General features: G+C 47.3%; 1 protein-coding gene across 14 annotated transcripts in view; it reads right to left on the reverse strand.

Annotated features, from left to right (window-relative positions):
* Window positions 1-15,379, reverse strand: part of LOC144127783 (proton-coupled zinc antiporter SLC30A1-like) — a 188,738-nt gene that overhangs the window by 132,856 nt on the left and 40,503 nt on the right. For 13 of the 14 annotated variants that reach the window (XR_013313564.1, XR_013313563.1, XM_077660683.1 and 10 more), the window contains 2 exons: window positions 11,815-12,037; window positions 5,008-5,305 (listed from right to left, as the gene is read on the reverse strand). Coding sequence is in view for 12 of the 14 variants with exons in the window: in XM_077660683.1 (XP_077516809.1) it covers window positions 5,008-5,305; window positions 11,815-12,037 (521 nt within the window). In the remaining 2 variants the exon portion in view is untranslated. Of the gene's footprint in view, window positions 1-5,007; window positions 5,306-11,814; window positions 12,038-15,379 lie in introns of those variants that run through there. The other variant, XM_077660691.1, reaches the window with a different exon arrangement.

Below are 15,379 nucleotides of genomic sequence, written 5' to 3' on the forward strand. Positions count from 1 at the left end.
AAAATTTTTTTTTCGAAAATCGCGTGTATGGGCCGCACCCCGAAATTTGCCCCCCGAATCTGGGAAAAAAAGTGCGGCCCTTACACGCGTTTATACGGTATGCTGGCGATACGCTCCCAGGAGTGAAAACCTCTTGTAAGCTACGTGTCTTGTCAAATTCGGAATTGTAACAGGATGTATTGGTTTGGCTGTCAAAAAATCTTGCATTCATCACATGTATAGTGGTCTTTCAGTTCAAGCCCAGAGATGCAGAGAGGCCAGTTTTCCTGATTCCGTACTTGGGGCTGGTGCAAATAAGATTATAAAAGCGCTGAAATGTTTGGGACAGCCCAATGAAAATGTTGACGGGAAAAAAATTGCCGTCATGCCTTATGTGCGTGCGTTGTCGCATCGTTTTAAGAGGGTGGGGGCCAAGTATGGTGTTAAGGTCATTTTTTTCTGCTCCTAATAAGCTGGGTAAGTTAGGGGCAGCAGTTCAGAGGAAGCAGCAAGGCTTTAAAAGGAATGCTGCCTGCAAGGTAAATCCTCTCAATAAGTTCACCAGTTGCAGGAAGTGCATTGTTTACCATGTGGCCTTACTTCCGTAGGCCAGACAGGCCGTTGCATTAATATTAGACTCGTAGAGCATGCCAATTCATTGCATAAAAAAGAAACGAACCTGGCAAAGCATTGCAGTGTGTGTAAATGCGTTCCTTTCTTTGACGACACAGAATTGTTATTTTTTCACAGTGACAAGAATACCAGAGAAGTCGCCGAAGCATTCCATATCATCAGGAAATCTAACAGTTGCTTTAGCAAAACTTCTTTAACTTTGTCTGCGAAACGAATGACATGCTGCACAAAGGGTAGATTGGAAGGCAGTTACAGCACGTGTGTATGTTGGCATTTTAGATTTTTTTTATCTCATCATCGATGTATGACTGTGCGCATGTGTGCCCAGTTTTGTGTTGTGATGGGTTTTATGGCACATAGGCAGCTAAGGCCATCATGCGCCAAGCTCAAGGTATAGAAATGGCTTTCTGTATAATGTTTAGGAAAATGAAAAATCGTCGATGGTGTAGATAGCTTAAAGATATTAAACTGCCTCGTAAAACACAGAGAAGAGGAAATCTGGAAATATCTAATACCTAGTAAAAGCCCCAGAGAAGGTAAGGTATCCTCAGCGGCTATCCTTGGCTGGGCAAAGACCCTGAGGCTCCCGACCAATCATATAAAGAACCTCAGCCTTCTTCTCAGGAATGAGAAAGTGGCCGAGGTTTACCATGCAATAAAGCGAACCAGTGGTTCAAAACTTCGTTTTTCAAGTGCCCCTGCTTCTTTTAAAGGGACTATGCAATAAATTAATTGAGATTACGTAAAGCAGATGAGAGATAGGCATTTCATCACTTGTCACCCCAACGCAAGAATTTTTAAGCTAACATCAATAACAACAAAGATATAGACGATTAAAAATTACGCTCCTCCTCTCCCCACTCAACTCGTACACGCAGGGCACCAGACAAAAATAAGGAAAACAGCTCTGGGACTGGGCTCTGCCCATGAATTCGTCATCCGCTGACGTTCCTTTTGCAACTTCCGGTTGTCGCTCCTAGCACCCCAGCAGCAGCGTCGGCGGCGTGGCGGCATCTCTCCGGTCTCTTCGCCTTCCTGGATTGCGGCGCACGTCAGGTTTCTTTACTTGTCTGTTGTAGTTAGCAGTAATGGACCCGGACCTCGAGGCGCGACTGCTCGCTCTTACGGCCGCGATGGCATTGAGCCCTATACGTTCACGCCGTGCCGGCTGCACGCCAGCGACGACGGTAGCAACTCGGCGAGCCACTGCGAGTTGCTCCGAAACTCCCGACAGGAGGAAGCGGCAGAGGAAAATTGAAAGGCAATGCCCTGGCTAGCGCTTGCCCGAGAGGGTTGCGCGGCGGCACGAGCAGACGATTTTCACGGCTACCGGAAGTGTGCCCGTGACGCCGTGGCTGCCGTGGCTCCAGCGAATGACAGCATGTGGTGGCCTGGCGACGTCATGGGTACAGTGACGTATTTTTTCATGATGTTAGTTTTAAAATCGGTGACTACGAGCACACGAGTCCGCCCACGAATTTTAAAAAACACGGTTTTTAAAAATGCATAATTGCCGGCTAAGTTCCGAAGACTCATACTTGGTGTGAATGCTTCTTAGCATCATTTCTAAGCATTGAAAACATTTACAAGCGACTTTTTATTCATTGCATATTCCCTTTAAAAAGCTAAAAACGGAAGGTATGCTATCAATGGCATTATCATCTAAGAGCAGTGCTGGATGAAAAGGAATCCAGTCATTATAAAATTGAGTAAAGTACTTCTTAGTATTTCAAGTTTTACACATGAAAATGAAATGTGATTAACAGTAAGATCATCTCCGCATTCGCAAATAGGTTTGTCTTGTTTTGCTAGCAGGAAGTTGTGAGTAAGCTGCGTGTGACCTATCCGAAGACGACATAAAATCACTTCCTTAAAACGTTCCTGGTGAACAAATGATTTAAATTCACTAAAACCGGTTTTACCAAGTCTAGTTTATTATTCACTTCGCCGTTCCATGCGGACTGCCATTTTTCTCTTAGTTTACGCTGTACTAACTTTATGCAATCCTTAAAAGGTATATTTACTCTTTTATTTCCTTAACACGACCTTTAGAAGCGCAGAAATCTGCCCTTCCGTTGCCTCTTATTCCGGCATGACTGGGAACCCAGCAGAATTTTATGTTTTGCCCTCGAGCTGTCGCTGTTACTATCTTGTGTATGATGTCCCAAGAATCGGAGTGACTGCATTTCTAGAGTGCAGAGCTGTAAGTATACTGAGGGAATATGTGTAAATATTACTGTTGGTGAGGTTCTCGTTTTCTATTTTTTCTACGGCCACACACACTGCCTAACATTCTGCAGTGAAGATGGATGAGCACTGTGGAAGGTGTACCGTTTTCTCCGACTTCCCTCGGACCACTGCGCTTCCTACGTAAACGTCAGTTTCTGAACCGTCTGTATAAAACTGCGTAAAACTACTGTATTTTTCTTCGAGTGCAAGGAATTCTTGTAGTATATGTTGTTGCGGAGTTCATTTTTTATGGAACTGAGTAAGAGTGAGATCACACATTGCAGGAAAATTGTACCATGGAGGTAGTGGATCTCGTCTGCGAGCAATGTCAGGTAATGTATCTAGTACGCCGAGGTTTTGGCACATATCTTCAAAACGCAGGAGGAGTGGCCTGATAGCGAGCGGTTCGTTGTTAAACTATGTTCTAGATGGGCACTTTGTGACTATTGGGTAACATAGGTGTTTGGGCAGTGAACGGATTTTTAAAATGTATGAGCATGTGAGCATGGTTCTTCTATCTGTAAGGGACGGTTCATTGATTTCTACAAAAAGACTATTTATGGGCGATGTCCTGTAAGCACCAGAGGAAAGACGCAAACCTACATTATGTATTGGATCCAGTCGTTCCAGGTACGAAGGTCTCGCTGACCCGTAAGCTATACATCTGTTGTCTAAGGTGGAGCGTAGCACTGATCGATAAATTTGTAAAATACATGTCCTGTCAGCACCCCAACGTTTACGTGACAATACTTTGAGTATTTTTAGGGAGTATTTTTAGCGCAGGGCTGCATCACATACATCAGACTGATGATCATTCGAAGCATATTTTGCGCAAGTTTTGCGACCGCAGCCGCTCTGCGAGCCGTGGCCGAACCTTTGGCAGTTGGAACATCTTCGAGGGTTTGGTATGTATGGTCTTACATTGGAGAGCTTAGAGTGTTGGACATTGCCACATAGTTTGAGCAATAAGTCGCCACTGGCCATTTTTGAGAGCTTATAGCCAATGCCTTAGGTTTCAGTCAAGCACTTTGACACAAGGAAGGGAGATAATATTCTTGCCTGTTTATCTTGTTCTTCACTGTGGATCATGTGATATTTAGGGAAAGTTACTTCTCTTTTTTGAAAGAAGTTGTCTGCCTCGTTCCGCCCTCTTTTGAGAGAGCAATCAGGTTTTGAAAGTAGGGGAGCCATAAAAAAATTGTTTTTCGGTCATGGTGCCAGCCCCCCACCACGGAGTCCAACAAGGGGACGGGACAGGAACTTGATAGCAAATCCTGCCCACGCCAGCTGTACTCCACTGCTATAACCAAATATGACGCAACTCAGGGTGGTTGGCGACACAAGGTTAACCCTCGCCGCCTATGAAAAGTTAAAAAGCCAAGAAGAGAGGAGGAGACAGGAAAGTTCTAAGAAAGATGATAGGAAAGTGAAAGACGGAGGGGAGGACAGGAAAAGGCGACTGCCGATTTCCCACGGTCGGGTCAGGCCGGAGGTGCCGTCAACAGGAAGCTGGGGCCAAAGTGGTGTGTTGCCTCCGCCAAGGGGCCTTAAGGGTCCAAACGCTCGGCATCGGCTCAACCAACAGGATCTCCTATTCCCCGGACACGGCGATGCCACGCACGGCTAGGCGCGGTGCACCGTTCACCATCATCCCCTTGCGGGGATGTCCCTGCGGATGCTCGGAAACCCGTGGAACCGCACATCCTTTCAGATACCTTCACAACTTTAAACTGTACAAGAAATGATGACAGCCCCCAATAAGTGGCTCTTGATCAACAAGAAAGAGCAGGCTACCATTTCTAGCTGCTCACATCGGTGGGACACGACGACACAAGCTTGCCTGCTCAGTGACAAATTATTATGCCTAATATACACAGCTTCCAGGGTCTCTCGTGTTCTTCGCTTGGAAGTCATCAAGTGAAGAACGAAGCTTATCACAGGCCCTTTAAAAGCACAGATCCATGCAGAAACAAAAATGCATCCTCTCAGCCACACTGGCGCTTGGCCTCTATCTTAAAAGCAGTTTTCCTGTGTTCATTCTGCATGCCTGGCTTGAGACTGCTCTCTATCTGCACGGCTATCGCAAAGGGCCCCCGCACATACACCAGAGCAATGCAAGTGCTTAACCTGACCAATCAAAAAGGGCTGCTGTCGCCCTGCACCCACCTGAGGGCCGGGTCCACGTAGTAGCGCTGCTCCCATGTGGTGAGCCAGATGACCAGGGAGCTGATGATGACCACCACCGAGCCCAGTGCGTCCGCCAGGATGTGAAGGTAGACGCCGCGGATGTTGAGCTGGCCGCCTGTGGCTGCAGGCGTGCTCCGGTCCCCCTCAGCCCCCACCTGGCCTCCCTCACCCACACGGAAGCGGTTGTCGTTGATGTCCTCTTCCAGGCCTTGCAACACCACCTCCTCCACTGTGGGCAGGCTGTGGTGGTGGCCGCGGCTGTGGCTGTGGCCATGCTCTGCACAAGCAGCAACAGCAGTATGGCCCCAATACATGCACAGGGCCAACCACTCTCTGAAAGCCTCCCCATATCTGACATATCGCAAGACCTGCAAACTACATGGACCAACCATCCTTATAAGGCGGCACATGTAATGTCATTCAAAGCAAAATGATATTACGTGTTAATGCAGTTTTTTTGGAGGGCTGCACGGGCATAGAATGAGATTCACAGCCCATTGCATGTGTTGCCCGAACTAATGCAAGCGCGACTTGTGTAATCTTAAGCTCCACCTTGAGGGTGATAACTTTAGTGGGTTAACATATATTCTCGACTTTACATTCTCTGGGAGTGCAGCGGGTAAACGATGGCCCTGCATGGACCCAGGCTGCTCTTCATGGGTCACAACTAATTATTAACTGCCACAGTTTGCTCACAATCCGGTGGACAGGTTGTGATGACAGGTTGCCCCCCTTGGTAGCTTCTCGGGGGATTTTTTTGCTCACAATGCCAACGATGCCGACGTCGGGCTTTCTGCACAATGGGACCCTTAACGCTATTGCATTATAATATAATTCAAGTTAACAGTCTCATTAATTGCTGTTATTAACATTTTAATCAATTTTTCATGTACAGCACAATATCTGAACCAGTTTGCAAAAACTATACTCTTCTTCCCGGTTGCCGACGGCTCCTGTTGGCCACATTTGTCCTCAGTGTCAGAGAAGCGCTGACACATTTTCATGATAGAGCATTTTCGCGGAAGTGAACACACCATGAAAGACAACTGTTCACCTTCACCATCGCAGAATGACAAGTGGAAAGTGATGATGAAACGTGTGCACTGGTAAAAGTGCGGGAGACCAACTGAGCGATTTATGCCAGGCGAAGCGCAATATGTTAGTGTACATAGCAAGCTTCAGCTGATTTCGACGCTTCATTCTCAACAGCTATGGAACAAATAATGTTTGTTTCGACTGCTGCTCATTAGCCACTGTCAAAAATTCGGCAAAGATTTCACAGTCCTCCATGCCTCCACCAGGATGCATGACAGGAGGAAACATGGGTGGCTTTGATCCTGTCTTGCTTTGGATATTTAAGCGGATCTCTTGTCAACTATTGTCGTATGGCATTGCAATAAATCTTTAAACAGCCTATCAATGTTTGACAGTGTACTACAGTCGAATGCCGCTTCAACAAAATTCATGGGACCCGTGAAAAATTTGGTTGAAGAAGATTTGTTGTCGTGAAATCAGGCCAGAGCATAGACGGCCTGGACTGGGTAGTTTATGAAAAACGTTTATTTTCCAAAAATCTGTCAAATTTTGTCTTCCGCCATTTCGAAATTGGCACCGTGGTGCGATTTCCTTGGTACTCCGTAAATCTAGCACAATGGACTTACAGTCGAGCCCACATATAAGGCCCCACTTCAGACGAACTTTCGCTTATAACGAACTGAGACCTGCGCAACCGTCAAAATATACATTGTTTCAATGGCACAAAATCGCACATATAACGAACGTCATTAAGCCCTGCTGATCGGTTACAGCGAACGGACGGCGTAAACCCGGCGCCGAGATGCGAAATAACCTGCCTCCGACCCCTTTATGCCCCCCGCGCGTGGCATGTTTTCCCGAGCCCTATCGCAGGCGAACTGCCCGCCCCGCTTCGTGCCGCTCTCAAGCGAGCTACCCTTTCCCCGCCGACAAAAGCGCCCTCCTGCCCCTCCTCACTTCCCTCTCCTCTCTCTCTTGCAAATCCGTGCTTGGCCTCCGCAGCCTCCGATCTCGGAGGCCACGCTCCATGAAGTAAGCCCTCCGTGGGAGCCAAAAGGTGGCTGCACCGACGCTCACGGACGTCCCTCATTGGTTTCTCTGCTGGCGCTTGCATCTGTATCTTTAACTTGATTGCCGCTTGTGCACGTTGCACGTCTGCCCCGCCGCGTGCTTTTGTCACTCTTGTCGCGGTGCGGACGTTTCGTTGGCTTCGTTCAAATCTCGGGCTCCGGTTGTAATTCGGGATAGCGGACGGGAACACCGTGCCCATTTCCATTGTATTCAGCGGTAGAGATGATGAAAGCGGCCTGGGCGGAGGTGACGGCCGCTTGCGTGCGGAACTGCTTCCGCAAGACCGGCTTCGTCGACAGTGTCTGATGCCGAGGTGATGCTTCGGAAGATGACCAGCCCGGCGGCGATTTGTGGTGGCGCGTCGTCGACTCCAACATGAAGGGTCATGACATTGGTTGGAATGATCTTATTTCTGTAGATGACGACGCCGACACCGCGGATCTGTGCACGGACGAGGGCATCGTTACTGAAGTGTGGGACGAGAGTGACGCAGAGGAATAAGATGAGGATGAAATTTAAGAGCCAACACTCATATAAGCGCACCTGTAGCAATGGGCTACATAGAAAGCCTCAGACAACTTGTCTATGCCAAGGGCCTCGGTGAAGAGCACGCTTCTGCTTTAAATAAACTGGAAATCTCCCTCATCGGATCTGCGCTGCAAAAACACGTCAATCGCGGACTTTTTCGCGAAGAAAAAATTTTGTGTTTTGACAAGCAACTGCTTTTAAAGCTGTGGTCCACTTACTACGAACTTTGGGATATAACGAACGGACGTCGCGTGACGCTCATTTTTGTTATAAGCGGACTCTACTGTATTCGCATAATAAACGCACCCGCTACATTTGCTACGAAGACTAACATTTTTTCTGCTTGTGTTTTAAAAGTGCCCCTGCTTTCCTCTTGCAGGAGTCTGTACTGAGACCTGCAGGCATCTCTGAGTGGCACGCATGCGTCCGTGTCACTGTGCATTGAGCAGCGGTCACATGCACCTCGAAATCGATGTTTTAGACGACGTGCAAGAAATGCGGTTGCTCCGATTCTTCAATGTTGTGTGACGTGCGGTACAAACATACCGACGAAGTGTCGTTCTGTTGAGCACAGACACTCGCAGTGCCTGTATTAGGTCGGTGCCCAGGTGCACCAGACAGGAAAGATAAAAAAAGACGTTATCACGATGCTCCCCTGCACCTCAAAAGCAAGACTAGAGTGCATGCTAGCCGGCGTAACATTCCTTGCAACGAAGTGCTGCCCAGTGGCATGCCGGCCGGCAGCAGGTAGCAGCGAGCCACTTGGGTGTCGCTAGGCCTAACGTGATCTGAAATGAGGACTCTGAAAAAGCGCTTTGGAACTAGCCATTGTTTATCAAAGTGTTTAATGTTTTCACTGCTTTCCGTTGACACGATAGCTTCACACTGAAATGAATGCTGCAACTGATTTCCGTTATGCCATTATCAGCAAAGCGAGTGATCAAGTAGAAAGCCACCTTGCACCAACGACCGCGGTTCACAAGCGTCGAGTCCGGGCTGTCAGCAAAACCATCGCAGGCAGTCGTGGGCCGCATCGCAACTTTATGTGTACATGACTGTACATTAATTCCGATTCTCCACGGATGTCAGCTGCACTATTGAAAGTGCAATCTGTCTTCGGCAGCCATGTTTGGTGAAACCTATTGAGATATGGGCATGTGTGAACACAAAAAAAAAAATCTGCTGCTTACTCAGAAAAATTTCATTGAAGTGGGAGCTTGCTAAAAAATTGTATGTTGCAGGGGAAAAATAATTGCGTTGCCTTGTGTGGTATGCTGACGGGGAATCGGAAATACTTCGCTGTAGCGGAAATTTCGCTGCGCTAAGTTATAAAAAATTTATTTGTTTGTTTTAATAAATTATTTTGGAGAGTTACTGTCATGTAAATACAAACTCTTTTTATTTTCGTGTTTTTCTATTTTTTACAGTATTTAAAACAAGAATCTGCGTTGAAATAAATTTGAATAGAAAGTGCATTCAATTTCAATCACTGTTATCCATTTTGTATACTTTTACCTATCACAATTTTTCTAGCAAAAAATGTTTTTCTGAGACCTATGAAAAAATGTACTTTTTCCCATGGTAACGAAAGAGTTAATTAGTGCCAGTGGTGTGGGAAGGTGATTCAACTCGTCGGATGTCCGGTGTAAAAACGAATGAAAGTAGGTTTTCGTTCTGCAGAATGGTATTCCAACCTTGTGGGCGTGATCCACGGCATGGGCGTGGGCGTGTGGGTCGTGACACATACTGCGGAGGTGAAATAAGTTCTTTGAGCAGGTAAGAATGGCGAGAAAGTTTATGAAAAAGGCAAAGACGAAGCGTTCTACGACGAGACGCAAGGGATGGCAAACCGAGACTAGCTTTCATGTGGGTTATGCTTGCGGTTCTGTTGTAGTTAGAATGAACCGAGTAGGAGTATTTTGGACCATCTCAAGTGAGTGCATTAAATTCTGGCCATAAGGATCCCATATCGATGCTGCGTATTCGAGTTTAGGTAAAATGGGTGCTTTGCACAGTAAAAGCTTCAGAGATGAAGGTGCTTTACCAAAGTTATGGCGAAGATATCCAAATGTTTTGTTGGCGTTGTTAACGGCATGTGAAACATGAGCAGTCCAGGTAAGGTCATTAGTAATGTGAACACCGAGGTATTTGTAAGAGTGTACAGAGTCTAGAGACAAGCCGTTAAGACGATAAGAGGGTAAGTTATTAGTCACTCGAGACACACGCAAGAAATTTCACTTGTTAACATTAAGGTCCATTAGCCAAGATTTAACCCAGTTGAGATGTAGTCGAGGTTGGATTAAAGCATTAGTATGTCCCCATCACATGTTGTTTCCCTGAATATTACACAGTTGTCGGTGAGTAAGTGAATGTGAGATGAAATGCAGGAGGGTAGGTCGTTAATGTAAATAAGGAGAAGTGGACCGAGCACAGAGCGTTGCACAAAACCAGAGTGAACCACACTCAGATCCGAGGTGAGGTGGTTAACGGAAACGAACTGTTGACGATTTGTAAGAATAGATTCAACCCGGGTTAGAATCTTTGGGTAAAGGTTCATCATCATCATCATCATCAGCCTTACTACACCCACTGCAGGGCAAAGGCCTCTCCCATGTCTCTCCAATTAACCCTATCCTTTGCCAGCTGCATCCACCCTTTGCCTGCAAACTTCTTAATCTCCTCCGCCCATCTAACCTTCTGCCGCCCCCTGCTACGCTTACTTTCTCTTGGAACCCACTCCGTTACCCTTAAAGACCAGCGGTTATCTTGCCTTCGCATTACATGCCCTGCCCAAGCCCATTTCTTTCTCTTGATTTCGACTAGGATGTCATTAACCCGTGTTTGTTCCCTCACCCACTCTGCCCGCTTCCAATCTCTTAACGTTACACCTATCATTTTTCTTTCCATGGCTCGCTGCGTTGTCCTTAACTTAAGCTGAACTCTTTTCGTTAGCCTCCACGTTTCTGCCCCGTAGGTGAGTACCGGTAAGATTATGCTGTTGTACACTTTCCTCTTGAGGGAAATTGGTAAACTGCCACTCATGATCTGCGAGAATTTGCCATATGCGCTCCACCCCATTCTTATCCTTCTAGTTATCTCCCTCTCATGATCCGGATCAGCTGTCACTACCTGACCTAAGTAGACATAATCCGGCACAATTTCTAGGCTCTCGCTGCCAATTGTGAACTGTTGTTCCCTTGCTAGGCTGTTGAACATTACCTTGGTTTTCTGCATGCTAATTTTTAGACCCATCGATCTGCTCTGCCTGTCTAACTCGTTGATCCTGATTTGCAGTTCACCTCCTGAGTGACTCAGCAAGGCAATGTCATCAGCAAATCTCAGATTATTTAGGTATTCTCCATTTATTCTTATTCCCAACTGTACCCAATTCAGGCCTCGAAATACCTCCTGCAAACATGCGGTGAACAGCATTGGCGAGATCGTGCCTCCTTGCCTGACGCCCTTCCTTATTGGAATTTTATTGCTGACTTTATGGAGGACTATAGTAGCTGTGCAGTTGCTATATATATCTTCCAGTATTTTGACATAAGGCTCTTCTACCCCCTGATTACGCAATGCCTGTATGACTGCTGAGGTTTCCACTGAGTCGAATGCTTTCTCGTAATCAATGAAAGCTATATATAGAGGTTGGTTATATTCTGCACATTTCTCTATCACCTGATTGATAGTGTGAATATGATCTATTGTGGAATATCCTTTAGGAAAGCCTGCCTGATTATTTGGTTGATTAAAGTCTAACGTTGCCCTGACTCTATTAGGTTAAGTTGCTGCAATTTGTATAGTAGTAAGCTATGACATGCTTTATCAAACGCTTTTGCAAAATCTATGCACATGCAGTCAGCTAGTGAATTAAGATCAAGAATAACATACAACTTGTTAGTAAAGAATACAAGTTGGGATTCACATGAATATGATTTGAGGAATGTGCGCTGAAATCGACCCTAGCAGCACAGAAGAAAACGGTGAAGCCATACTCGTGAACCCAGAGACGGTCAAGGGCTAGCAATCACTAAGTGCTAGTTAAGACAGAAATGACAGTAATGGCACATTGTCTAAAATGTGATAAAGGATGTCCAAGAACAGCAGCCGATGGTTCTAGGAGAGAGCCCAGCCTCACGGTGACAGACTCACCGCGAAACAGGCAGAGGCCGATCATATTGACGATGAGCCCGGCGATGCCCACGTATAGGATGAGTTTTGGCTCATCAATGATCTCCGGCTTGTAGAAGCGCTTGAGGCTCTCCACCAGGATGGAGAAACAGAGGGCCACCAGGAAGACGGCATTCACCAGGGCTCCCAGCACCTCGGCTCGCGCCCAGCCAAATGTGTTCTTGGACCACTTCTTGGGCGACATCTGCACACACCAGGGCACATGTGGAGGACACGCCACACTGCATTTGGCTGTCACCCCCCCATTATGCTTGCCTACTGCAGTCCTGAAAAGACTGCGTTCACCGTTGGGCCAAAGCAGTCTCCACACCCTCGTACGCACATTCTGTGCATTGCGCTGTTGCCTCCTCCTGTGGCTGAAATTTCACTTCGCCAATGTATTCGCATTCACACAGTGTTGAGATGTGACAGTCACAAGTTGCTTCACTTACACTAGTAAGTCGTGCCCAGCTCGACAGCGCCTATGGTCACACCAGCAAGTGCAGCCTGCGAGTAACTTTTTACATGCTTTCAATTTAAATTTCTTATTATTATTTCAAGGAACAGTTTCTAATATACAAAGTTAAGTGGATCCATAGCCAAAGGGCAGTTTTGGAAAGTATGAACAGTGGGGTGAAAGAATGCACACACAAACACAAACAAGGGGAAAAAATTATTACACATCCCATGCAACCAATAAAGATACAAAATGTAACACACACTTTGTTCACAGCATTGCATGCAAAGAGAACAGTTTCACAATTATAGAGAGCCACAATGACAAACAATAGCAGAAAATAAAGAATATGACATACATTACACATGCACTAAGCAATGTGTTAACATAATGACCATATACAATTATGGTCAAGAAACCTGCACCACAAATATGTCCGAGCAAAAGCTCTACTCCTCCCGTACAAATCACATGGCTTGACTTCCAAACCACAGGAGGCCTGGCTCTGATGTCATGCCACGTGACTCGCCGCGCGTGGCCACAGCTGTGCACATTGAGCTGACGGACAGCACTCACTATGCGGAGCTGACGGCACTCTCATAACCGCCAGAAATCATGTGACGTGCCGTTCACCATACAAAAGCGTGTGGCATGCGCGTACCTTCACACAAAGCCATGGAGGAGCAACGTGCCAGAGCTAGCGCTTCATCGATGCATTGTCGCCATCAAGCAGAATCTGATCATCTTTACGATATGGAAAGGCATCAGATTAGATAATCACGCTTAGCAGAGCTTTTGCTTGCATCACTAGGTTCAGGCGGGTTGAACCATAGCTAATTTTTTTCCATGTTATTGTGTTCAATCTATAAAAATTAGGAAGAACACCCTGAGGAAGATCGTTCCATGCTTTCACACCTGCGTTCCTCAGGCGCCGCTGGTCATAGTTGTTACAAGAGGGAGGTACTAAGAACTTCCCCTTGGACAAAGCACATGTATTTCTCTGAGGGGAAGTAAACAAGTTGACGGAAAGTGAGTTAGGTTATATATATTATTTGGTATAGCAGTAAAGTGGTGCAGTAATCACAGTCTGTGTAAGGGCATTATTTTGGAGTCCATGAACAGTGGTCACGACGGTGTGCCAGGTGCTGCCGTGTTAAACCGTAAAGCTCCCGTCTGTAATGCTCATTCAGAATGACAGAAATCATCTTGGCTACTACTGGCAACAAGAAACCGAATGTTTAAAAAGCTGCAGTTCACTTCTGCAATGCTGTTGTTTGGTTGAGCAGAAGATAACCTGAGGTCGCAAGGCTGAAAAGTCAGGCAGTGTGTGACGACCATGGAACTGTAGCTTTCCGATCAAAACGGTTGCACAAACTCCTGGCTCACAAGTGTGAATAGGCCTTTACTTCAGGTCCGCATGCGTGGAGCAGGTGTGGAATGGCCAGTGTCGATGGCCGTCAGTGCATGCATTAAGCAAGCGTGCATACTGCTCCTGATGAACTCAGTCGAACATCAAGGCAAAGTAGATGTTGAGACTATTGGCCTCCACAGCTGATATCATGTAGACTTTGAGACATTTACACTGCATTCCCTTTCCTCAAAAACAATTATTATTATTGTCCCATTCAGACTGCATCCAGCAAAAAAAAAGTTTTGCAATGTTCTGAATGGGATTTGAAAACACTAGAACACCTCCACTGTCTGGTGCCTCAAACCACTCAGCGATTGCCAGTTCAGCACCAGTGTGTTGCAAATCGTACTTACAGCATAGACTGTGCCACCATACTACTGAAAATATTGATACTATGCTTGCAACAGGATAAGCCAGCATGAGTGTGTTGTTTATTTATTGCTGCATGAAAGATCAAGTAATGTAGCTTGCTACACTGGCATCACAAGGAAAGGCATTATCCCAATAATCATCGACATAACGAGACAGGGTCCATTGTGGCCTGCACATTCGTTCTGTGCTTCCACGCGGCCAGTGAAAGCAGTGCAGCAGCAGTATAATGGAGCAGGAGAATTCGAGACCCAGGGAACACCTCCCAAGGTAGGGTGAACATTACACTGGGTTGGTGCAAGAAGGTAAAAGGCTCAACTACGCTGGCAACAGCAGCTTAACACAGCTCCATACTGAGCTGGGATGGCTGCAGGGGGCCCTTTTAACCACATTCTTAAAGAAGACAATGCACCAGCATGTAGGATGTTTCGGTGGGCTAGTTGCTTATGACACATCATAAAGTGAACAGTGCAATCCAAGACGCACACAGTGGGACGAAGAATGAGAATGAACACAGCGCTGCTCAAACGAATACCTGTAATACTCGTTAACATCAGCGCTGTGTTTGTTCTCATTCTTCATCCCATTGTGTGCGTCCCAGTTTGCACTCTTCACTTTATGATAGCATGTACGTTGTCTGCTATGGTGTCTACAATGAGTGTGTGCGAAAGGAAAAACAGCCCTCTTCCCAGCCGGGCAGCCTGTTTTTGTAGCCACCGTCGGTGACGCAGCGGTGGCGCTGCACCTTACCGGCAACGCTGTCCAGCGTGTGGCCGTGTTACGCTAGGCCGGATGATAACAAGGTGGAGGCAGCACAGATATGTGCGCAGAGTATGTCGCCACATCACCCTCCTGCGGAGTGGAGAGCCCTCAGGGCTTGTAAACATCGAATGTGTCGAGAGTCGTGCAGGCCGTCCGGGGTCCGAGGACACGGCTCAGGTGGGCGACTCTCGCTGTGGCGCTGCGGCCGAGGTTTCGGGGTGCAGTGAGGGATGTGGAGTGGCAGAGCTGCCGGGAGGGCCGGGGATGCTGGGGCTGTCGACAAGGCCGGGGCTGTAGAGAGAGGGCCAGGACTGTCGGAAAGGCCGAGGCCGCCGAGAGGACCGGGGCCGCCGAGAGGGCTGTGGGCACCGGGAGAGCCGAGGCCGCCGGGAGGGCTGAGACTGCCGATAGGGCCGAGGCTGCGGCGGCTGCCGGGAGGGCCAACGCTACCTGTAGGGCAGGAGACGCCGGCAGGGCTGGCGGCGCCGGGAGAGCCGATGCTGAAGGGAGGACTGGGGGTGCCAGGAACGCCGAATGTGCCTCTTGTG

This window comes from Amblyomma americanum, chromosome 4 (genome assembly GCF_052857255.1).
Source record: "Amblyomma americanum isolate KBUSLIRL-KWMA chromosome 4, ASM5285725v1, whole genome shotgun sequence".
NCBI lineage: Eukaryota > Metazoa > Arthropoda > Arachnida > Ixodida > Ixodidae > Amblyomma > Amblyomma americanum.